The sequence below is a fragment of the Pezoporus occidentalis genome, unplaced genomic scaffold (assembly GCF_034315485.1).
Source record: "Pezoporus occidentalis ecotype Australia unplaced genomic scaffold, CSIRO_AGI_Poc_V1 ctg93, whole genome shotgun sequence".
Taxonomy (NCBI): Eukaryota; Metazoa; Chordata; class Aves; order Psittaciformes; family Psittacidae; genus Pezoporus; species Pezoporus occidentalis.
Window position 1 is genome coordinate 4,140,376 of NW_026916294.1, and position 23,627 is coordinate 4,164,002.

The 23,627-nt window shown below is 51.5% G+C and overlaps 1 protein-coding gene across 1 annotated transcript in view; it reads right to left on the reverse strand.

The window, feature by feature from the left end:
- Window positions 1-2,214: 2,214 nt before the first annotated feature.
- The window catches only part of ITPKB (inositol-trisphosphate 3-kinase B), a 66,746-nt gene continuing 45,333 nt past the window's right edge, over window positions 2,215-23,627 (reverse strand). Inside the window, exons 3-8 of the mRNA XM_062605712.1 lie at window positions 16,220-16,319; window positions 15,386-15,599; window positions 12,702-12,906; window positions 6,896-6,997; window positions 5,320-5,391; window positions 2,215-2,571 (exon numbers count right to left, since the gene is read on the reverse strand). Of these exons, the coding sequence (XP_062461696.1) occupies window positions 2,356-2,571; window positions 5,320-5,391; window positions 6,896-6,997; window positions 12,702-12,906; window positions 15,386-15,599; window positions 16,220-16,319 (909 nt within the window). The 3' untranslated portion in view covers window positions 2,215-2,355. The remainder of the gene's footprint in view (window positions 2,572-5,319; window positions 5,392-6,895; window positions 6,998-12,701; window positions 12,907-15,385; window positions 15,600-16,219; window positions 16,320-23,627) is intronic.

Consider the following 23,627-nt stretch of genomic DNA (forward strand, 5'->3'; position numbering starts at 1 on the left):
TTGGTCCCAAGTGCTTCCTCAGGGGCTGAGGAAGAGGAGCAGGGGAAGAGATCAAGACACTCAAGATGTGTCTTGAGCATAGACAACACAGGGTGGCACTCGGAAACCACTCAGCTGGAGCCATCCCCCTTGCACTGGTAAAACCCACACTGAGCACGTTCCTGCTGTGGAGCTGCCTTTGGTGGGCTTCCCTACAGGAAGGGGATGGAAAAACTCGGGCATCACCCAGTCTGGACCCCCCAGCTCTGCTCCCTGCCAAGCCAGTTCCCATTGATCAGGATCCATCCTAGTGTGTGCTGGGGCCTGATTCCTCTCAGAACCATCACAGACACGGAAGCCAGCTCCTGGGTTGCTCTCGGGCTGCCACAGAGCAGACACAGACATTACAGCAGGCAAATGCTTCCCATATGCCTTTATTTGCAGGTTACAGGACTTCTTTACAGGCACTGTGCGTTGGTGTTGCAGCCGGTTCAGATTGTTTTCTGTATTACCCAGTGACTGAGAGGGGAGCTGGGAGCAGGGAAAACCCCTCCAGCAGCCCTTCCAGCCTCCAGAAAGGCATAAGACATCTGAGGGGAACAATGTGCTTCTTCTGAAGCCATGAAGCAGGGGATCTGGTTTATAAACAGGCTTACAAAATAATATACATATGTAAGAGCAGCTCAAAGCTAAAGTACAGCAGTAAGTGGTACGTATCTATGCGTATCTGTCCATACCCCTTCTCCAGAGCTGGAAAAGGGATGGTTTAAAAACTAAAAACACAGTTAAAAAAAAAAAGAGGGGATTCCATGCATTAAGTTTTAGTGTTTTGTGCAATTAAAATGGGATGAAAATAAATATAACTTAAAAAAAAACAACCCAACCTTTTCCATGACACTAATGGAACCAGAGGCAAGTCTATAAGGCACTTCCACATGGGCTATTCTAGAAAGCCTGGCAAGGAGCTAAAACAGTGCAACCATGTACAATGGCATCGGACGAGCTGAAGACGTGTCTGGTGAGAGATGAACTGGGAAAAACCTTAGGAGACATCAGTCCTGGGGAAAGAGGCCGGGGCATGGCTGCGGGCAGTGCAATGGCCAGCTCCTCATTGCTCAAGGAGAGCTCCCACCGAGGGTGCTGGACCACTGAACGACGGCAGAGGGGCTCTGGAGCATCGCTCCTGGGAGCAGGATGAGACGGTGGCTTTGGGGATGGAGCAGGAGTTTGGCAAGCTCCTGCATGATCTTTATGTCCTCACCATGAGGGCCTCCCCTCCCCTCCCCACCACCCTCTCCATGGCTGACCTTTGGAGCCAGCCCTGCTGCGAGCAGCTGAGTTCAAATGTTCCAGGAAGTTAAAGAATAGCCTCCACCCTAAATAGGGAACTGGGTGTTTCTGAAGGAGCAGGAGCGCTGGGGCTGTCCACACAGCACTGAAGAACCAAAGAAGACTGATCAACCTGGATGGCTACTTCAGGTCTCATAGTAGTCCCTTATAAGCTATTTTTCTCTCCCCCAGCCTTGCCCAAAGTCTTTATTCACTGTGGAAGGCTGGAGATCCCAGCAAACGAGGGCTGGAAGCAGCTCCAAGCAGGGAAGATGGGTCTCTAGAGAGGAGGCTGAAGTGTTAGCCACCATTCCAGTGCAGCCAGCATGGGAGAATGGGTGGGAAGCATCTGGCCATGGTAAATACCTGTGCCTGACCACATGGCTCTGCAGCAGGAGGGAAACCACTGCGCTCCAGTGTCACCTGATGGTAACTGAGCAACTGCTATGGATGTCTTGAACACAAGGAAAAACCCCATTCTGCCCTTCTAGCATCATGTAAGGACTCAGCACAGCTAGCTCTCTAAGCTGAAACGTGCTGGCAAAGATGACTAAAGGCTCCCACCCCAGTATCCTTCGACATCTCCGGGCCTTGCTCACACACGCTGGCTGCCAGAGGGTCCTGGGCATGGCCATTGAGTTTTTTCAGGATGAAACTACCAATCCCAGCACAGGGAGAGGTTCCTTCCTCCACCAGCTCTCTTAAAGGGTCTTAAAATCAGGCTGTGCAAGAGACATAAGTGTGATAGGCAAAGCATGTGCTCGCCTAAGCATCCCCATCCTGGCTGGCACGGCTCATGCTCCCACTGGCTCTGCAAGGCCAAGGTTTCAAGTTCACTTTTGTTCTGGCAGGTTAGCTCTCTATTTACATGGAGAGGAGGAAAAAAAAAGGAATCAAGACATCCTAAAAAACCACAACGAAAACACATTAAATAGGGAGAGTGTAGCTTTCAAATGGGAAGGGCCAGGGCTGGAAAGTGTCTTGTAGTGCAGTTCAGAAGTCAGTCGGGGGCAGGTTGGGGGTAGTGGCAGAGTCGGATGCATGGCTTTAATGTAAGTCTTCGTTCTGGGACAGCTCTGTCAGGATCTGAATGAGGTTGTCCAGCCCCCAGAGGTAGCCATCCTCTCTGTTCCCTTCTACCCAGGGCACGTTGTGCTGCAGAACTTGTCCCTCCGGCAGCGGGGTGGTTTTCCCAAAGTCAATCATCCAGACTTTGGCCTGCTCCTTCTTGTCATGAATGAAGAGGAGGGAGCTCCCGATTACCTGCAGAGAGGAGAGACCAGTGAGCGATGCTCCTATTGCTCAATCTCAGCCAGCTTCAGGGCTTTCTTCTCTCAGGCTGCAAGAGACGATGCTGAGATTTTGCAGGAGCAAAAAAGCAAGCCCTGTGTGTAGCTGGCTGCGGCTGCAAAGCAGACAAGCTGATTTACTCATACAAATCTCAGCTCTTGGCAGAAAGAAAGGATCAGAGAAACATGGGCATGTAAGACAGAGGTGTCATTTTGGAAAATGAGTCAAGGGAAGGAATGGGATGAATTGTCTCAGACTGCTATAGGGATTTTTTCCAAGGCTGGTTCTTTGTGACTGGCTTGTGCTGTTCAAACTCACCAGCCCTGCAGCCATCAATCACCACAGGGACGGGGATGCTCCAGGTACAAGTTACTTGCAGTGTGCTCTCCCCTGCCTCAAACACCATCCAATTGCACCCACATTCTCCCTAGAACATGCTCCTGGCTTTCACAGTGCTCTGGGAATGCAAGTTACAGAGGTGCATGTAGGTGAATTTCCTTATCCATGAGTTCACTCAGCTGCATCTGCTTTGAAGAGCTCTTTGATATCCTGATCATCCTTTGGGAAAATCCTACAAGTATTCTCTGGGCAAGTGTGGGGAAGCCCAGAGATGCATTTGGGGAGGTGAAGCACAACACCTTTTACAACATAAGCCTCAAGGCCTATCACAGAGTGATGAGACCCCACAAGCCCAGTGCTCACCACCCACAAAGCAGAGATGCTCAGCCTGTGGGTACCTCCAGCTCAGCCCAGCCTCCAGACTGCCACCCATCAGCAACTCTGCAGTGGCTACCCAAGGCTTGGGAACACACATCAGTGTCAGGCCATGCACCATTGTGCTCTTCTGCTGAATCTGCTCCTCAGGTCAGGTTTTAGCAGGCAATACTACAGAAAAAGCACCAATGGGTGCACTTCAGAGCTGGCCCACATGAAGATTGCTTCCCAAATTATGTCTGACGTGCACGAACTGGTGGATGATGAACTCACTTGCCCTTGTATCGGCAGCAGTTAGACAGGACACAGCATGCCCAGAGCCAGGATTGCCCCACACAGTGTGCAGATACATGGAGGAGCACAGCTCTAGGGGCATCCAGCTGGTGTCAGCCCTCTGAAACAGCAGCACTAAATGTTACTGGGGACTCCCACGGCTGTGCTGTCAGTGGGATTTAGTTTGAGGTCTGCCTTTTAGACGAGGGGCTCAGATGGGAAGCGTGGACTGTTTGCAAAAGCTATTATGAATTTACATTTTTGAGGAGACTTCCTCCTCCAGCGCATTGGGAAAACATCCAAGGGCCAGAGATACATGTTATTTCTCAGAAATGCTTATCTTCTTCTAAGCTCTTATAGCCCACTCTTGGCCCGGACAGAGCATTCTAACAGCAAGAAAATGCCTGTCCTGGGTCTCCAAATTCTCCTGCAGCTCCTTGGAGGAGCCCTGCCCAGCGAGGGCCCTGTGGAGGGACACACAGAGCTTGGCAGACTTTCTGCTGTGCTTCATCTCAAGAAAGTGGGACAGAAAGTCAGAGCTGCTGCTTTTTAATTTTGAAGGAGTGGAAACTCTTTTCAAAGCCTCCCTGAAAGGCTGTTTTGTTTCTGTGTTTCCAAATGAAACCCTGGCGCTTAGCTTCAGGGAGCATTTTGTTTCCTGCGTTGAACTGACCTGAAACCCTGGGGTTTGACAACTCCCTTCCATGTGTGGCTGCGGCCAAGGTGGCTCCTGGTGAGGGGCAGTGGGCTCTTGGAGCTGTGGCTCCTGCTCTCTGAGTCGAGGGCTCCTATGATGCTCTTTTGCCCTTAGACAACACATGCCAAGGACATGCTCTCTCATGTTTTGTTAAGCAGATGCAACAGCAAATACTCGTTGCCAATGCTGAAGCAATAACACGGTATAATTAGATTATGGAGTAGTCCAATTTCATTGAAACTGCCAAGAAATGTAGTGCTTCCTTTTTGTATTCCCACCAGAGATCAATTTTCACTGTAGAAAATGTTGATTTCATGCACATTCATTTCTGGAGGAAGTTCTTTTCAGGGGAATCATGTAGTGACAGGACAAGGGGGAATGGCTTTAAACTGACAGAGGGGAGATTTACACTAAACACTAGGAAGAAGTTCTTCCCTGTGAGGGTGCTGAGGTGCTGGCACAGGGTGCCCAGATGAAGCTTTGGCTGCCCCATCCCTGGCAGTGTTCAAGGCCAGGTTGGATGGGGCTTGGAGCAACCTGGTCTAGAGGAAGGTGTCCCTGCCTGTGGCAGGGGGTTGGAGCTTTAACGTCCCTTCCAACTCAAACCATTCTGTGACTATAATTCTATGACTAGTCCTTACTCCAGCTCAGCAAAGGCCTGCAATACTGAAGCCTTGCTTGATCACATGGAGCAGCCACACAACACCTGATGCACATTTAGACAGGCCTTCGTCTCTAGAAAACCCGTATACTTTCACACTAAGGAGTTTTACCCATCATAAGCAGCCAGAATTCTTCCTAAACCACTTTTAATTTGTATGAACACCGGCTTTCAGTAGATGTGAGCCCATGTCAAAGACATGAATATCTCTCAATCATCAGCTGATGAAGAATTAGATAAACAGGGGTATGAAAATAGGGGTATAAGGATAAATTCAAAACTGTAGACATTTACAGCCTTTGACTTCTCTCCTTGGACAATCTGAGATCAAACCATTTGCATCTTGAAGCAGATCTATCTGAACACGAGTCTTTACCTCATGACACTTGAAGAATGGGGATGTCTCCAGCGTAGCACGGATGCCCTTCAACCGGTTAAGGTAACTGTTCTGGAATTGAACAGACACAAACAAAACCCCCAAGCTGTCAGTGCTTCAGGAAGCCTACATAAAACTGCTGCACGGGGCAGGCAGGAACATCACCCCTCCCAGCACCCTCTCCAGGACACCAAGTTTGCATGGAGAGATGCTGGTGGTGTCCCTCAGCCGCAGTGTGCTCAGCATCCTCACACAGACCTGTCCTGCGGGAGTGTGTCCCCTCCTTTTTGGGATCCACTCATCCCTTTGGCCTCTACATCATCCTGTGAGCTCCTGCTGCTTCCAAAACTTAACGAGAGCATTTGCTTGTGCTGAACCAGTCCCTTCTGCAGGCTTTTCCTGCTGCATCCATTGTGCTCCCAAGGAGGGAACAGCTAATTCAGCAGCATGCACAGCCAGGCTGCTTTTTAATCCCACCTGCACTCTTTTTAACAGGTCAACTCTTCACCTCTGTTGCCATTTTACTACTCAGTCAGCCAAGCATCATAAGATGCTTCTGTAACTCCTTATCAGCACTTCTGCAAAGCTGCTACCACAGGTGGAAGTGCTTTCATACTGGTCAGCACACAGGTCAAGACCCAAGTGCCTGTTCAAGCATCCCTGCAAATTGCTTCAAAGGTGGCCTCTTTGATATCATGTTGAGGTTTAGATAGAAGGACTAAGTGCAGGAGCACACAGAACAGATATCTGGGCACTATAATACACCTCCATTTTCACACTTTGCATGGGGAGATGCACAGGGAGATGTATGGCAATGGTTTTGCCAAGGAGCCCAGTCTAGAGCCAGGGTATGATGGTGTGAGCGTGCTCCAAACTTTTGGGGGATAAAATGCAGCCAAGCAACTTCATTTGCAAATCCAGGAACAATCCCTGGGTATCTGTTGGCAAAGTGAATGTGCTTGGCTTGAAGGAGGCAGCCCCAAGGGCCGCTCCAGCTGCAGCCTTGTGTTTGTAGGCTTTATATAGTACAGCTTAAAATGGAAGTGCTTTGTCAAACAGGATATTTGACACAGTCAGTGTAAATTGTTTACTGCTCCATCTCTTACTCTCCTGGCAACACAGAGAAACTTGGGAAATGCTGACTGCGGCTCGGCCACGGGGAGGGCACGTGGCACGGGTAGGGACATGCTTTGGCCACCCTTCCTGTGAGACCAAGGGCAGGGCAGCCTGCTTGGCCAGGGTGGGAGCCCCTGCCATCACATGCTGGTGTACAAAACAAGCTCAGAGGCTGCCGACAGCCCCATGGAGGAGGGGGCAGAGCATGGCTGTGCCTCCCAGCGGGTTCTGGAACCAACCCTTGAGCATCCTCAGCACGGTCAGACACGGCTGAAGCAGTGCTGCTGCAGCTAACGTGTCCCCTCCCAGCCCTCCGCTGCTCCCCCCTCATCCCCGTGCCAGGATGGGGTTTCTCTGTGCCAGTTTTCATGCAGCCGCCTATGGCAAGGAGCTGATGAGCTGAGGGCAGCCTCTGCAGGAGGAGCTGTCTCCAGGCAGCCCCCCAGCATCACCCACTCACCAAAACGTTGCGGTTTCCTCTGGTGAACTCCCTGAAGGCCTCTGTGACTTGCTCCTTTGTCCGTGTCTTCTTGAAGTCCCGGTTCACAGTGCCGTCCTCTTTCTTGAAAAGAAGGGAGAGCAGTGAGCAGGGTGGGGAGGGAAGGAGCTGGGACGGGACTGGTGTTTCAGCAGCCATGCATGTCTCTGAGTAGGATGCAACCAGCCTTTTTGGCACCTGAAGGACCTGTCTACGCTGTGACTATGAGCAGAAGCAGCAGCTCTCTGTCTTGCACATCCCAAATCATCCTACAGCTCTGCTGCATTGCCCCTTAATGCAAATGGCAAGTCTCCACTATCATACATTTGCTGAGGTCACCGGCAGTGTGGACAAACTACCTCTCACAGATCTGGTGCTTGCTGCCAGCAGGCTGGAGATCACTCACTTCTGGCCACACTGTGTGCAAAAGGCTTCCCTTCACTGCTGTGGCTGAGCACAGGCACCAACACCAGCCTCAGGCTGCACCCCTGCTTGGGGAAGAAAGCAGAGCACAACCACAGGAGGACAAAACTCAGTGTGGACAGAGACAACATCTCAGGGCTGGCACAAAAACCCTTCCATGCTAAGTCCTCCACAGACCACTGCAGCAAGATGGAGACAAGGAGCAAGCCCCACAGCTGCCTTGCCTTTGATAGTCCGTGGATAGCAACCCTCAAAGGCAGGAGCATGGTACCAAGATGCAGTAAGCAGCCTTGTGCTCTCCTCCTTTTCCCCACAGGCACATCCGTGCTCCTGGCTGAACCTCTGGGCAACCTGTAGGTTGCTCCCCATTTCCCCAGGCCTGCTGATTTTTAGATCATCACGTTTCATTGTCTGGAGCAGCCATGGGTCAGGCAGGCAGAGCTCGCTTCCTGGATCCAGGGGCTATTTTAAACCACACGTGCTCAAGCTCACAGCTCCGCTTGCAGAGCTCCATCCCACTGCTCCAGACAGCTCATTTGCACACAATAGAGCAAAGGGACAGAGGCTAAAAAGACATCCTGTGGGCTGGGGAAGATGAAGTAAGGATGAAGAAGCACAGCAGAGGCTGGGGAAGGAAGAGAGCACAATGAAATCACCTGTCCCGAAGATCTTTGGGCCCTAGCTGGACTTTGAGACCCATCCAGGGAAGTACCTCTGGATGGGCCACGTGCATGGGGCTATGTGCATCCCTCTGGACAGAGGGCTGGCCATGGTAGCCAGTCCAGCTTGGGAGAAGCTCAAGTGCCCAGGCTGCGGAGACCTGGCAAAGCAAGCCTTGTACCAAACCCACACCTGATGTACAGTTTGGGATGAACCAAACACCACACTTCCAACTTCCAGCTTGCGTTTTGTGCAAAGGCAATAATGAAAGCAGCGTGTGAAAGGTCTCTGTTTACAGGAAAATCTTTGTTTGCACAGGGTGCAACCAATGTCAAACCACCCTGGACCCAGGCTGACCACCGCGTGCTGCCACAGGGCTTAAAAGCAAGGCTAGTGGCTGGCAGAGCACGGATCAGCAGGGGCCAGGGACAACCTTCTTGCAGGAGACCTCCCTGCCATAGCACCCATCCTGCTCATGGACCTCGCAGCTTTTGGCTGCGTCTTGTGAGGCAGCAAGCTGCAGCAGAGCAGGCAGAAGGCCTGGCCGAGGATGCTCTGGTGGCACATGCACGATGTACAGGGGAAGGGTGCTAAGCTGCTGTACGTCTGCTACGTGAGCCCTGACGTGGCAGTTCAGAACTCAACCCACCCTCTCCCGGGGGATGATAGATATCACTTTGGAGAAATGCCACAGCACTAATTTCACATGTAAAGAGCACAACTTTCCACAAAGCATCCAAGAAAGGAGATGGACTTCTAAACGCTCCTAAAAATAAATGAAACCCACAGATGGCCTTTCAGATAAGGCAAACTAGGCTTCAGGAAAGCCAAACAGCCTATCCGCAGTGCTGCTCCCATCATCACCCGCCTCCCGCAGTTTCCTTGCCCAGCCAGATGTTGCTGCTGTGGGGCTGACAACTGCCATGACATTTACAGGTGTCCGAGCCCCGAGGGGGCTGGCTTCCACACAGCACAAATGTGAGGGGGGCTGATAAGGGCTATGCAGCCTCCGCCCCACCGGCGATTCCAGTTTGCACTGGCGTCACTGGGGCAGGGTTTGGGTCAGCCAGCTCTGCCTCTGTGTCCTGCCTCAGATGGGGCTCATGAGCTGCCCACATTTGGAAAGCCAGGTGAGGGCTTTTTCAGGGGTTGTTCTGTGACCCTGCAACAGTCCCAGCCCCAGGAAATACCGTCCCACCATGGCTTCGCAGCAGGCAGTGGTGAATGGCTCTCGGACGAGAGAATCTGCTTAGAAGTGGCACTTATCATAGAATCTCAGACTAGTTTTGAGTTGGAAGGGACCTTAAAGCTCATCCAGTTCCAACCCCCTGCCACAGGCAGGGACACCTTCCACTAGAGCAGGTTGCTCCAAGCCCCTGTGTCCAACCTGGCCTTGAACACTGCCAGGGATGGGGCAGCCACAGCTTCTCTGGGCACCCTGTGCCAGGGCCTCAGCACATTCACAGGGAAGAATTTCTTCCTAATGTCTATCTAAATCTCCCTTCTGTGAGTTTAAAGCCATTCCCCCTTGTCCTGTGCCCTTGTAAAAAGTCCCTGTCCAGACTTCATGTCAGCCATAGGCACTGGGAGCTGCTCTAAGGTCTCTCGGAGCCTTCTCTTCTCCAGGCTGAACAAGCCCATCTCTCTCAGCCTGTCTCTATACAGCAGAGGTGCTCCAGCCATCAGAGCATCTTTGAGGCCTTCTCTGGACTCACTGGCGCAGGTCCAGGTACCCCAGAGCTGAACACAGTACTCCAGAACTAAACACAGTACTTCTTGCAATGAGCTGCATGAAGCTTCAACTGGGTCACCGGTTGTATTACTTTTAGTGTGGCAATTTCATTAACACCTACAGCTTCTGACAGTTTCAAGCTACTCCCCAAAGTTAGATGAGTGTCATTAACTCCTTTTGCACAGGAAAATTCCCATTTTAAACAGGAAGAACCGGATCCTCAAGGCCACATTGGAAAGCAAGAGGTCAGCCAGTAAAAGGTCCCAACCCTGAGCTGCCTGTTGACCTCACCTGCCCATGCTGTCCCAAAGGCTACCCCTGCTCCTTCCCCTGTGCCCTCTTCCAGCCCATGCATCCACGACCAAATCCTGCCCTTCTCTTGCACAACGAGGTGCTCTCCTGTATCAGGCTCCAGCCATGATATGACCTGATATTAGAATCAGGCAGATTCACCCCTGCTCTTCCCATGGAAGCATCTACAGCAGGAAAGAAAACATGGGGGGACTTGTCATTAAATAATAGTTTCCTGAAATTTCCTCCAAGTACTCAGTAGCAACTCAGGGAATTGAAGGAGTGTTCCTTAATGTGGAGACCTGACTCCAGAAACAGGGCAAATACAAGGATATGGCACAGCATGACCAGCCCTGCTGGCAAAAAAAAGCCAGCTGGGAACCAGCATGAACTGTTAATGCTTTAGCTTAGGGGGAAATAATCCAGAAGTGAGGGATTTAAGGAGAATTACAGTAATTAGAGCCTTGATCAAATTAGTCAGCCCCCAGCACAGCAGCAGCATTACTCCTGGAGGCCAGCACTTCCCAACATTGCTCAATTAAAGGGCTGCCCCACTGCTCACACCATGCGGCAGCTCACTTGTGGTCATCCAAAACAGAGGAGCAACTCTCACTGCTTCTTTATAGCTTTTATTTCCCTCCACGGGGCTTTTTGGCCTGTATGGGAATACGATTTTGGGTTTGGTTTTCTTTTACACTTTTCATTTCAAGTGGTTCACATATTACCTGCTTTGCTCTAAAGGCCTTTAAATGTCCTCAGATCACAAGCTGAGAAGCACCGCTGGAGGCTAAGGGTGTATCATGTTGAACTATAAATAGACAGATACTCCTTTATAACAAGGAGAAGAAACAGTACATGGGAGCTTTGGTCCCATTGGCCCAATTCTTATTTATATAGCCTCAGTTTTCTAATAAGCACCAGTAAAATGACAGCATTTGGAACAGCAGCAGTGGGAACCAGGCAATGGGTTGTCCTGAGCCAGGGCAGCTCCCATCATACTTGCAGGCATCCATAGCAGAAAAGGGTCTTTGGGAAAGCTGCGGAGATAGGGAAGAGCTGTATGAGCAGGCAAGTGCCCTGACCCAACGTAGGCACTGCAGAAAGCTGCTATGGGGCACCACGGCCAGCAGCATCCCAGACAGGGCTGTGGGACAGGCAGGGGTACCTCATGCTGCTGACAGAAGACTCTTGACGGGGCTCAGCCCAAGGTCTGCTCTTTGGGTTTCTGAGGGTGGCTGAGTGAGGGATAAATGCACTGTCCTCTGCTGGCCATGAAACACTGAATGAAGAAGGTGCCCTCCTTCCTATGTGCAACATGCTCTGCTGGGCTTTCCACAGCCCAGGGACTTTGTCCCACACAGCAGTGCAGATGAGTCCCTTCCTACCAGTGGTTTGGTATGTGGGTAATCAGAAGTAGTGGCTCTGAGCGACCCAGTCCTGCTCATCACCTTTTAAACCTATGGTTTAACATGTGTTTAACCAGTGAGGTGAAAGAAAATACCACCAGGAAAGTCTACAAATCTGCTGTATAGGCTTTTTCAGGCAATGGCTTCCTTTGGTTTAATTCTATCATTGTTACACCACTATCTCTAGTCAGGAGAGGTACAGGAGTTTAAGGCTGCAGCTGCAGAGACTCAGATAGATGTTCTGGGAGAATTCTGCCCAGCTCAGGAAAAAAACAACCTGTCATCAAGAGACAGAAACTTCTTCAACACAGATGCATGCAGAAACCAAGCCATCATTTCTGCCAAGAGCAAGTGGCTGCCTTGAGCTACCACTGGGCCCCCAGCAGTGCCCCAAGCCTGACTTGCTGCAGACACAGTTTGACTGAGCTCCCCTCAGCTGCCAAGCCAACACCATGCCCAGGCATGTGATGAAACCCTTAGCTCAAGCATGGTACTACCTCTAACTCATGCTGGCTGGCTATCAAAAGTCATTAAGCCATTGTTAATGTTCACGCCAGCCTTTCTGCCCTAACACAACAGCTTTGAGGTTAGAGACCTAATTCTGTTCAAGTGCCATCTCGGAGGTCTCTCTGGAATAAAGCCTGCTTGCCAGGAGAAAAACTCCTGGGCTGGCTCATCTAATGGGGACACAAAAGCATCCCAGCAGGTGTCTCCAGCAACACGAGCTCTGAGCAAGAGCAGTCAGCAGTTTACACGTGTGGCAGAAAGTGCTGCTACTTGTGTTCACCCTGTTTCATAGGGCTCAGTTGCTGAATTTTTCCAGGCAGGGATGTAAATACATCCTCCTCATCAATTGGGGATAAATTCACAGTTCTGGCCCCAGATCAGCACACATTCAAGCTGGGATTCAGACTGACGGCTCAGTCTAGCAGCGCAGCAGTATCAAAATCAAACAACTAATTTGAGCCTTCAAGTTGGAAGACGGCACTTTGCATTTCACAGTCAAGGAAATCAACCAAGCAGCTGATTTAATGAGATTATGGCTAAAACTGTCCTCTTGCATTGGTGCCCTGAGGTCAACTGCACTCTCAGAAGAGCAGCTCTGCCGCAGGCCAGGTGCCTGACGAGGGTGGTTTGGCTTGCAGGCACCAGGGATGCCCTGAAGTGAGATGGTCTTGCCACCAACCTGCTGTGTGTGTGCCTCCGTGAGTGAGTTTAGTTACCAAATGCTCCCAGCAGCTGTTCCCCCTGCTCTGCACACCCAGAGCAGCCTCACCTTTATCCCCTCAATCCTGAAGCCCAGCGTGGCAGTCGAGCTGATGGTCTCCCTCCACTGCATGTAGCGGGGCTTGGTTACTGCCCGCAGCACATTCTCCTCCTCAGTCGGGGCATCAGGGTCCACCTCAATCATCTTCTGGTACATGTCCTTCCTCAGGCTCGGCTTCTTCCGGGCCTTTATCAGCTCCTCCTCCAAGTATGTCCTGCAAGGAAGGAAGGGAAACATTAGAAGGCCCTAGGACCACCAGAGAAGGTGCTACAAGCCCATAGACAGCCCTTGCCCCAGAAATCAGGTCAAGCCAGAAGAGCCAATATCTGTGGAATAAGGCAACACAAGCAATAACAAAACAAACCCACTGCAGGTAAATGGATCCTGATTTAAATAGCACTCCATCAGCAACACCTGGTTATCTTCTCAGTTCATCAAGGAGCCACAACCAGTTTGGCAGTAACATGGGAGGTTACTCCTCACAGGTGCCCACAGTGTTACTGCCACCCCTTGTTCCTGAGGGGGCCTTGTCCTCTAATGCTCAGCAGACCTGAGCTCTCACACTTAATGGCTCTCATAAACTTAACATGGCTTTCAAGATGTGTCCACAAAAGTGCCCACATGCTCTAGGACCCATCTGAGTTGAAGGCAACAGGGAAGTTACCATCACTCCTGGGACTAGGGTGTGGGGAAAGGAGGATGGAGAGTGCAGAGGAGTGTGCCAAGACCTTGGCTTTATGCATCCTTCAGAGGAGCACCACTCTGAGCCAGAGAATGCTAATGGAGAAATTCTGCACTCAGGCGTGCAGAAAAGCATCATCTACAACATAATACTTCCTGCAGCAGTAATAAACCACTATGTAACTCCTCTTGTGGCTCCCAAACCCACCCCAGCTCAGCCTGGCAGGTGCCCAGGCTCTCTCCAAACAGCTCATCAAGCTGCAGAAGATGCCCCAGCAAAATGACACAGGAATGCCCCCCCCCATCTGTCACCTCCAAACTGCTCTATACCTCCCCCTCACCATGCCCAGCTCTGCAGAAGGGCTATGCCCTCTCTCCATGTCCCTTGTGCCAAAATCCCTGCACTGAGAGTGAGGTTCACCTTCAGAACCAAGCAAAATGCATGGGGAGGATGCTAGGCAGACTACGTGGGATGGGGTTCCTGTGTTTCCCCCAGGCTAAGCAAGGCAAACTGGTGTCTTTTCTCAGGGCAGGGATACGCCATCCGCAGGGCACCAGCCCATTTGAAAAACACTGCAGGTGGACATGATGAAAGGCTTCAGCAGAGATCACCAAAGCCAGGATTTCTGGGCAGGCAGAATAAAAGAGCAGAATAAAGCAGCGGTGTGCTCACAAGTGCTGCTCACGCTGCTCAGAAAGCTAGGTTGCCTTTTGATGAGAATGACAGATTGTCTGTGGTTTGGTCCCCCTGCATCGCTGCAGGCTTGAACCATCCCCAGGGCTTAAGACAGACAAAGTTTTGTTTAGGGGTGACTGAAGGAGGCTGCTGCATTCCAAAGCCAGGCTGGCAGGAAAAATCCAAACCTGTATCTACCCGGCAGATAGCTGCTGGCTCAGAGGAGAGGTTTAACAGCCTTGAGGTTTAGTTTATCTGCCCAGCTGTGGGGATGCCCCTCTCCCCAGCATTAGCCCAATTCACCCTCCCTCACCAGCTCCTTCCACAACACCATCTTACTGAATGACGATGATGATGGTGCTCAGCATATATGTCCCCTTGCCTACTCTGCCTGTCTTAGCTCCAAAAACCCAAGTGCCCAAATTACCCAACCTGTGATTTGTGTGCAGGAGGCTTTCCTCCTCCCAGAGATAGCCACAGGAGCACCTGGGCAGCATGTCCAGCAGGTCTTCTGGTGGCTGTCATCTCTGGGTCCAGAGTGGATCCCATCTCCTTCCCGCATCAGCATGGTATGTGCCAGCCAGGCACACGTGGCTGCGCTGGGGCCCCCTGCCCTTCTCTCCACCCCTCCGGTGGAAAGTATTCCTCGTCTCTTCCCTGCTGACAGCCCGACACGCCAGTTCGAGTTTCACATCAGGAATTCAGGAGGGGAAAAATAAAGATTCCTCTCTCCCACAGAAACCATCAGCTTTTCCAGCAGCACAAGCATCTCCACCGCGTCCAGGCTGCACCTTAGCCAGCGAGGGGGGTCTCAACCCACCCTGCCGCTAGCTGCAGCAGACCCAGGGCTGAGCGGTGGTCCAAGGCTGCTCCAAAGCTGGCAGCCACCGGGGGTCACCAGCCCTGCTCACATTTGCTCTGGGACACCCTAGTCAGCTCAAAACATGCTGCTGGCCAAATGGCTGCAGCTTGGGATCTGTGGATGGTTCTCAGGGAGGACACGGGTAATGTTGCTCATCTGTTAGGAAATGTTTCAAGAACTGTGTGTGAAAGGCTCTAAACTACTTAGCACACACATTTTATCCCTCAAGTGTGCATGGGAGCAAAGGGTGAGCAGAGGGAAAGTGCCTCGCTTACGGAAGCTGTGCCATTCAAGTGTCTTTATTTCACCCCTCTGGCACCAGGGGCAGGATTTCCCACACCTTTTGCTCCCTGCCCCTTGGCTGTGTCCTCATGGGGCAGACAGGCAGGTTGCAGGTTGTGTTTCAGCGAGTTTTACCCAGGAGATGCATTTGCTTTGAGTATCTCACCAAACAACATCCCCAAAGCCACTCACCTGACCCCCATTTTGCAGTCCATGACGCAGGGGGAGTCGAATTCAGCCAGCAGATCTTCCATCTGGTTGTATCGCTCCCCATCTTTCACCACGTCGCCATGGTAGGCGGGAACATAGGGCTTCAGGACATCATTCATCAGGCGGTCGAGGCAGCGCTGCTCGGATTCACAGTGCTTCTTCAGTATCCTGCCGTTGGCCGCTGCCTTGAAACTACCTGAGGGTGACAAGGGACAGTGTACACTTGCATTGGATGGTGGATGATGCTGTGCCTTCCCAAAACAAGAAAGGCAGCCCAACACCCTGGAAGCATGTCCATTGACACCTGCACAAGAAAGAGTTCCCACAGGCTGGGACTTTCAAGCTCAAGCTGCCAGTGTCAGAGGTTTATAATCAGCAACATCACACCTTAAACAGGGCAGAGACCTGCCCTGCAGCACCTGCAACACATCTGCCTCACATCCTGTGCGTGCTCTGTGGTAGGTTCACACCTTTGTCTCTAGGCTCATGCATGGGGCATCTTTGTGCTGGGCAGCATCACCTGCTTTGCTGTGGATCAGCAAGAGCTTGGGTCTCACTCAAAGGACCCAGCTTTCTGCTGCTTGAGAAAATAGCATCAGTAACACCTTCTGGCCATGGGAGCCTGAAAGCACAGAGCACTGCACTTTCATGTCACCCTCCTTAATATTAGGTAAGTCACTCTCCTGGGATAGAGACGTGGGAGCTGAAATCTGTGACCTTCACGCAGCAGTCAGAAGCAATTCTGGCCAACAAAGCCCATTAACCTGAGATAATGAAGAGCCTTTCCCCAGCTCTGCCCCTCCCCATGCTCTGTACCTGCGTGTCCCGCTAGCTGGATCCAAGGATACTTCTTCTTGAAAGACATCACAAATGGGGACCAGTGCACCATATTCTTGATCTTCCTCCATGACTTGCTCTAAGGGGAAAAAAAAATAATGAAGGTGAATGCAATGTTTTAAGCTTTTACTGTCTGTAAAGTCACTTCAGGCAGCACACAGCTGTTTTGGACATGGGAAGAGGCACCAGAGCCAGCGCAGGATTGAAGCAAAGAGAGAAGCTGCTCTTTTCCCATTGCCCTGTGCCAAGCCAGAGCCTCTATATTCAAAAATCACAAGTAACTTCACTGAAGTGGATGGCGTTACAGTCTTGTTCCAGTTGGCTGCTGCTGCAGAGGACCCAGCCATCCGCACTGCTTTGTCTCCGCTCCCCGCATCCCTCTGGAGAAGCAGCGGGGACATTAACCCATCCTTGGGTACCACAGTTAGATCACTGCAGACGGAGCAGGGAGGGGAGCCCAGGATTTCTCCCCGGCCACATAACTCACCTCCAGCTTGTGAAGGGAGCAGGAGATGCTCACACAAGCGGGCAGAGGCTCACTGCCTGGCTTTTGTTCCCCACTGAATGTCAGCTGCTTTGTCCATTAAGCTGGCAACCCACGTGCCGCCGACCTGCCTGCTCCAGCCCATCTGTAACTACGTTTTAGGGAACAATTCCCTTCTGACATGTTGTGTTTCTCGCCAGATAGATGGCACAAAACTATTTACATGAGTGTAACAAGGGCTGCATCAGACGTACGAAAGCCTCCTTCGAAGGCTCTTTCCTGCGAGAGTTTTTCCCTGGATTGTTCTAGGGAACATGCCACCAGTAAAGGCAGGGGGATGACCTCTTATCTCAGCCCCAGAAGGCGACAGCACAAACAAATCCGGCAAACAATATGCAACGGTGACAATGGAAAAATGCCTCCTTGCAGGAGCTGGGACAAACAGATGGTGTAAGTCCTGGCTGCTCTGAGCTACTGGGTTCAGCTGAAAGCCTGCAGATAAAATTATCCTCATTTGCTCCGCTCTGAAGGCATGGGAAGGAGCCTTCCAGAAAGCCCAAGTAATCTCTTCCTCGTGTTTGGAGAACCAGCCCCTGTTCCAGTAATGCCTCGCAGACAGGCGCGGAAGAGCCAGCGGCCCTGACTTGCAGTTTGGATGCTTGTTGGGGGTGAACTCACGGCACAGGAATCTGTACTGGGAACTGCTGACATGTTTAAACGGCGAGGAAGAAGCCAGACGAAGTGTTTGAAGTGTGGAAATCACATCGGGTTACCCCTGCACCATGCAGCAGCCCCAGTGGAGAGTGGGGACACATCGCATGGAGAGGCAGGGGCTGCCTGCACGGTGAGGACCAGGGGAGAGAGAGAGGGGAAGAAGAAAGGTCCTTCCCCACCTCCCAGCTCGGGAGGAGCAGGGTGGCCCTTCCCTGGATGGCTGCCCGTGGCCCGGCGCGTCCCAGCGTGCCCTGGCACTGGGACAGCACTGCAGGAATTTGGCACGCAGCTGCCCAAGCGCGGGGTGACACCAGGCATCCCCTGCGCCCAGGCTCCTCCATGCCACGGGTTTGCTCTGCCACCCAGCTTGCTTGCTTGCTTTGGCAGGGGGGCCGGGCAGTTCCCTACCTGACATGAGGATGAATGTTTTTATTTCCAAACAGAGTGCCAGAACTTGTGTGCTTTAGCTGTTCTTTGTTCTCCCTTTGGCAGAGAGTGGGAGGGAAGTGGGGGGGGTGTCCCCTCCTTTTGTTTTTAAAATAGTAACATCAAGTCCTGGCTGATGTCATGAAGAAAAGAAGGGGGAAGAAAAAGTCTCAGAGGGAGTTTGGACTCCAGATGAGTGTGACCCACCTCCTCTAAAACAAGGAGAAGGAATCCTCCCCCCACTTACTGCACAGCACCATAAGTCACTCCGTCCCAGGAAACACGCCAAGGCAACGTGTCTTCCCAGGCCAAGAGTTTGTTTTTCGATGGTTAGAGCTTTATAGCTTGAACTTTGAGCAAATCACAGACAGAATGAAGGCAACCAGCCCCTGAAGCAGGACAAGCCAAACTGCCTTCCCCTGCAGGGGTTTTCCTAGGAGTGATGCACTCCTGGAGCCCCCCAGAGACACAAACCACCGCAACAGCCTTTCTGCTGAGCTGCACAAGACAAAAGCAGTCACTGAGCACACCCACATGAGAAGCAGGTTGCATGTCCCTGTCGCTATACACTGAAGGAATCATTTTCATCCAGGCACTACCTAATTTCAGGCACACCTTTGGCCATGCATTTCCAACCCAAGTTTTAGGGACATGTTTAATGACTTAATTTATGGGGAAGCTTGAGGCAGCTTTGTCCACCTCAAGTCACTCCCAACTTGCTGGAAATAGACTGTGTAGCAAGTTGCGGCCACTGCAGCAAGCTGTGGCTTCATGCAGCCACTTCCCCACCGCCATCGTGGGGACAGCCACATGGGCACTTGCAGGAGAGAGGAAGGACCATCCCCGCTGCAATCCCCTCAAGAGTGACAGTGACCAATACCCCCAGTGATCCTGCCACCCTCTTTGCCTGAAGATTCTCCCCAGGTAAGAAGTTGCTCCACGAGGTCATCCTTCGTACTTTCCCTGCTGCTTCAAGAGAGATGTTAATGGGGCTGTGAACCACTGGCAGGGTCCTCCACAGCCACTGGGGATGGCTGAGAGCTTCCAGCTAGAGGTCTGTGTTTATTCAAACACTGGCCTCTGTTCAGAAATCTGTCTCAAAGCTGACAACTTGGGATCCAGGTCCTGCCAGCCCCTGTGTGGGGCTCCTGCAGCTGGCTATGGAAAATCAGAGCCGCGAGGTTCACACCACTCCAGTTGGACTCCATGGCCATGTGCAGGAAACAGCCCCTCTGTGCTGCGTGCCTCCTGCCCTATTAATATACAAAGCACTATTAATATACAAAGGGAGCATTAAAGCTATTTACAGTAAAGAAATCTTCTTTAACCCGGCCCGTCAGGAACCATAAGGGCATCGCCTCCAGGCTCTTCTGTAACTTTTGGTTTATATTTGAAGGAATTATTGCACACAGGTGCAGGAGCACACGGGCAGCTGTATGCTGTATGCACATGGTGGAGGGGTTACCTGCAACAACCCCCCCCCGACTCAGACTAAAGGATTTTAGTGTGAGGTGTCCCTGCCCATGGCAGGGGGGCTGGAACTTGATGATCTTAAGGTCCTTTCCAACCCTAACTATTCTGTGATTCTATGATTTTTCCCCACGCTGGCAAGAACAGCTTTGCGGGTGGTGTTACCAAGCGATGCTGCTGAAGGCCAGCTACGGGCTCTTCTAGTTTGCCTACGAGGAAGTGAGCAGGCAGGTTGTCGTGCTGAAAGCCAAGCATGCTTCACACTCTTTTGCATGATCAAACTCTGTGCCTGCCTGTGGCACCCTGCACCCAAATCCAGCTCCCTGGTTGTTTTCCCTCCTGCAAAGCTCCCTAAGCCATGTTGACTGCATGTGGCCTGTGTAAGCAGTGAACACGCACGAGGTGTCTGATGAAATTCCACACTTTTCATTTAAAACCTGTTCCAGCATCAGCAAATGACTGATTATCTGTTAGGTAGCAAGTTAGTGACTCTGAAATATATTTAGTGAGGAGCGGCACAGTTTTCCCTCATCATCTGCCACATGGAAATGAAGCTGAGCAACTGTCAGAACCAGCTCTAAAAATGAACTTCCAAGGGTTCTGCAGCACTCTGCTTCTGTCTCTGCCCTCTTACAGCTTTCACTTGCCCTGGAGCACGGTGCCCCAAGCTGGAGGTGGGATACGGGCCAGAGGAGTTCAGCCCTTCCAGTGAGCACCCACAATTGGTCAGTGGGAGAGGGGTGCTGGGAAAACAATTTTATCTGCTGCATGTTTAACTTTACTTATCTGAAGCTGAAAGCAAACTCTAGGCTTTCCCCATCTGTCAACAGAGCTTCATATGGAAAGAACAACACAGGAGAATTTAGTGCCAACCCAGAAGGTCAGAGGATATATTGTGTTTAATTAGATTAAACAGAAAGTGACTGATGAGCTCAGTGCTCACTGTACATTTTCCCTACAGCATATGGCATTCCTTTAATGTCTGCCTGCAGGGTTTGTGCCTTTCTGGGACTGCCTGTCGCCTCCCTTTCCCAGCACGGATGCTGGTGGAATTTGACTGGTGTGATTCCCTGTGCACGGAGCCAGCGGGGTGCTCTTTCCTTTCCATGCATTCGGCCAGAGAGATAGGCAGTAACTGATTTAATTTGCTGAAATTATGGTTTCCTACAGTTTTATGGGACCAAATGTTCCTGGAAATAGCAGGAGCTGGACCTGTATTTCAGTGCTTTTGATTAACTAGAGCATGCACCATCGGAGGCAAGATTACACAGCTGGGGCAGGGGATGGGAAAGAGTGGGAGCAGTGTTCAGTTAAGGATTTTCCCCATTCTGAAAAGAACCTCAGCTCTTTTCTCCCAGGAAGATCCTGAAATAGCACAGGATCAGAACAGACGGAGGAAAACTATGAGGAGACACCACTGCCCACTGCTTCTCCTGGCTTCAGTGCAACTGCTGCAGCACAGGGGCTTGCACGAGTGACACCCCGGCTTTCCCTTCACCCGCACCAGCACCCTTGCTCACTCCCCAGTCACCAAGGGGACTCTCCAACCACACTCCCATGGGGCTGGTGAGGGTGGAAGGTACAGTGGGCCTGCTTTGCTCTTCGCTTTCACTTCCAGCTCTTCCAGAAGGAGAGGTGCAGCCCTGCGGTGCCAGGAGCCCCTGTGGGAAGGGGCTTTTGGCACAGCTCAGAAGGGCTCCGGGATGTTTCACTCACTGAGCTGCTCCTTGTGTCTGAAGCCTTGCTGGTTTAAAAGACAATGTGGTGAGCAGCTCAGAAGGCAGGCTTTGTGCTGGGGAGCCCTCTTCTTCCACAACTGAAGAACTGGGGGGAAGCGTTTGCCCACGGAATTCACTCGGCGTCAGCCTGCTCTGTGGCCCCTCGGACACAGCCAAGGAAAAAGAGGCCATTTAGTTTTCCATGTTTAAAAGAATGAATGTGTTTTCTTCTGGTCTTTAAAAAGTAGTTAAGGTTTCCCTAGTGATGATTGTTTCCCTTGACTGGGAAAAAGCTTGTCACTCCTCCAGCGCGGTGAGGAGGCCAGCTTTGTTCATTGTGCTGGGTGCTGGGTGCGGAGGGCAGCGGGGCAGAGCTGGCAGGTACCATGGAATGCCTCCTCCTGGCGTGTCCTGGCATGTGGGCGATCAAAATGCAGGATCCTGGCTGAAAACCCTCCTGTGATGCGTTCCGGAGCGCAACTGCTAAAGTGGTGCAGAGCTGAGGTTATGCCCTGCTTGGCTTTGCCATCTCTCAGCCCCCTGAACACCTCCCTCTGTCCAGGCAGCAACAGAAAGAGCCCAGTGACTGCTTCAGAGGCTGTGATCACTGCCCCTGATGCTGGCAGCAAGTGGCAGCCCCTGTTTTACATCATCTTCTTCCTATGCAAACTCCCCTTATCCATGCCAATGCATTTGCTTCTGTACTGCACAACCACTAAACAGCCTTGTTTTGGCTAGAGGAGCAGCTTGCAATGGGAAGGTTGTGGATTGGGAAGCATTTTTTGGTTTAGTCACACAAGGCATTCAATAAAACTCTGAGCAGCTCCCCAAAACCTGGCAGAGGCAATGCCAGTCAGGCTCTCATGGCCACTGTTGAGCAAACATAAAGTGCGGCCCAACGACTGACTTCACTCAAGTGAATATAAGGAAATGCAGTTTGATGACTGAAAGGCATTTCTGGGTGCCCAGCCATCCAAGTCCCAACCCCTGAGCCCCATTAGACGAACTGTCTTGATGGCTGGGGTGTCGGAGCTCCTGCTGGGGCATCACAGCTTCTGCTGCTTCCCGAGGACTCTGTCTCATTTAGAGAGAGAGAAAATCCCAACAGGTGCATTATTTCTTTTACTTCAGATGCTTTGTTTTCCAGAACAGTCTCATTTTAGCCAGCGAGGACTTTGGCAGGAGAGAAGCCACTCCCCTCTTGGCTTTGTGAGGAATGCCCTTTTCTCCATTGGGAGCAGGCCCACCAAGACCAAAGATCTCGGGTAGAGGGTCATAGATAAAGCTACCGCCTTTCCTGCCGTCCACAAGAGACCAGCATGCGTGATAGAGGAGCCTCGGTAAAAACCCCATGAAAGCCAGGAACATCTGCTCGTATCATTGAAACAATATTCCAGAGTATTGGAAAAAAAACAGGAGCTTGTTGCAGGCTCCCTCTTCCTGCCTGTGGTGGAAGCGAGGAGCATTAGAAGCAGCAAAGGCAGATGAGTGAGCAGCAGTCCTTCGGCTTGACCTCCCCTGTCACAATGGAAGGAAACGGAGCGGCTGTGGGAGCCAGCTGCACAGAAGTCACCCATCAGCTAGAAGGACGTTTGCAACCTCCTCACCCACAGAGCGCAAGCAGAGCACAGCAGCGGTGTGGGCCCCATGCCAGTGCCACTCTTGGGGTTCACCGTTGCATTAGAGCTCTCTGTCCAATTTGGCAAAGAAGGAAAGAAGCCAGAAAAGCCTAAGAGAGAGCACTGGAGCTCAGAGGCACAGCCTCAGAGTCATGGCTGTCTCCATGAGGCATTCCTTCCTTTACTTCAGCAAAGCCGAAAACCTCCTAGTGCAGATCAGCCGCAAGTGACTTTCCCATAAAGCCGGTTGAATTATTAATTGCCAGCATTAGACATATTCAGCCTACTTTCCTGAGTCGGAACTGATCCAGATCTCTGGAAATGTATTTGTTACTCATTAAGCACACACAAATAAGGTTTGTTAAGCAATTTTCAGCTTAGAGAAGGTAAGTGAATAATTCAGAAACAGCTAATCGCTTTTGCTGCACTGCTACGTAGGATGTACAGTGCTTCTTCCTCAGCAAGCAGCTAGCTTTTAAAAGCCAGCAGATGATTACAATACTTGCTGGTAGCCAAAAATGGGCCTTGGTGACCTGGTTTGTGAGGAGTCCCGGAGCGCTGCAGCCCATCTATGCAACACGCTGGTGCTCAGAGCTGTAGGCAGCCAGATCAAGCGTCCAGCTGAGAAACACAATGTGCTGTCCAAAGATCTGACCCCGTATCAGGGAGCTTGTCATCGGCGTTGATGGAAACTGCTCTGTTTCCATCTGGAGACTTGCGTTTGATCCCTTTCCCAGTTCCAGAGTATTCACCGCTGTCTTTTTCTGGTTCGTAATGTCACTTCTGCTCACTGGCTCCTCTAGCAGTGCAGCCCAAGCTGCGGATGTGGGCTCCTGAGCTCTTCAATCTCATCCTGCTGGTGGAGAAGAACCCCCCCATCCTTCCCAATCCTGACACTGTAAATCCCAGGAGCCCAATCCTGCCACTATAGATCACTGTAAAATGTGAGAGCTAGC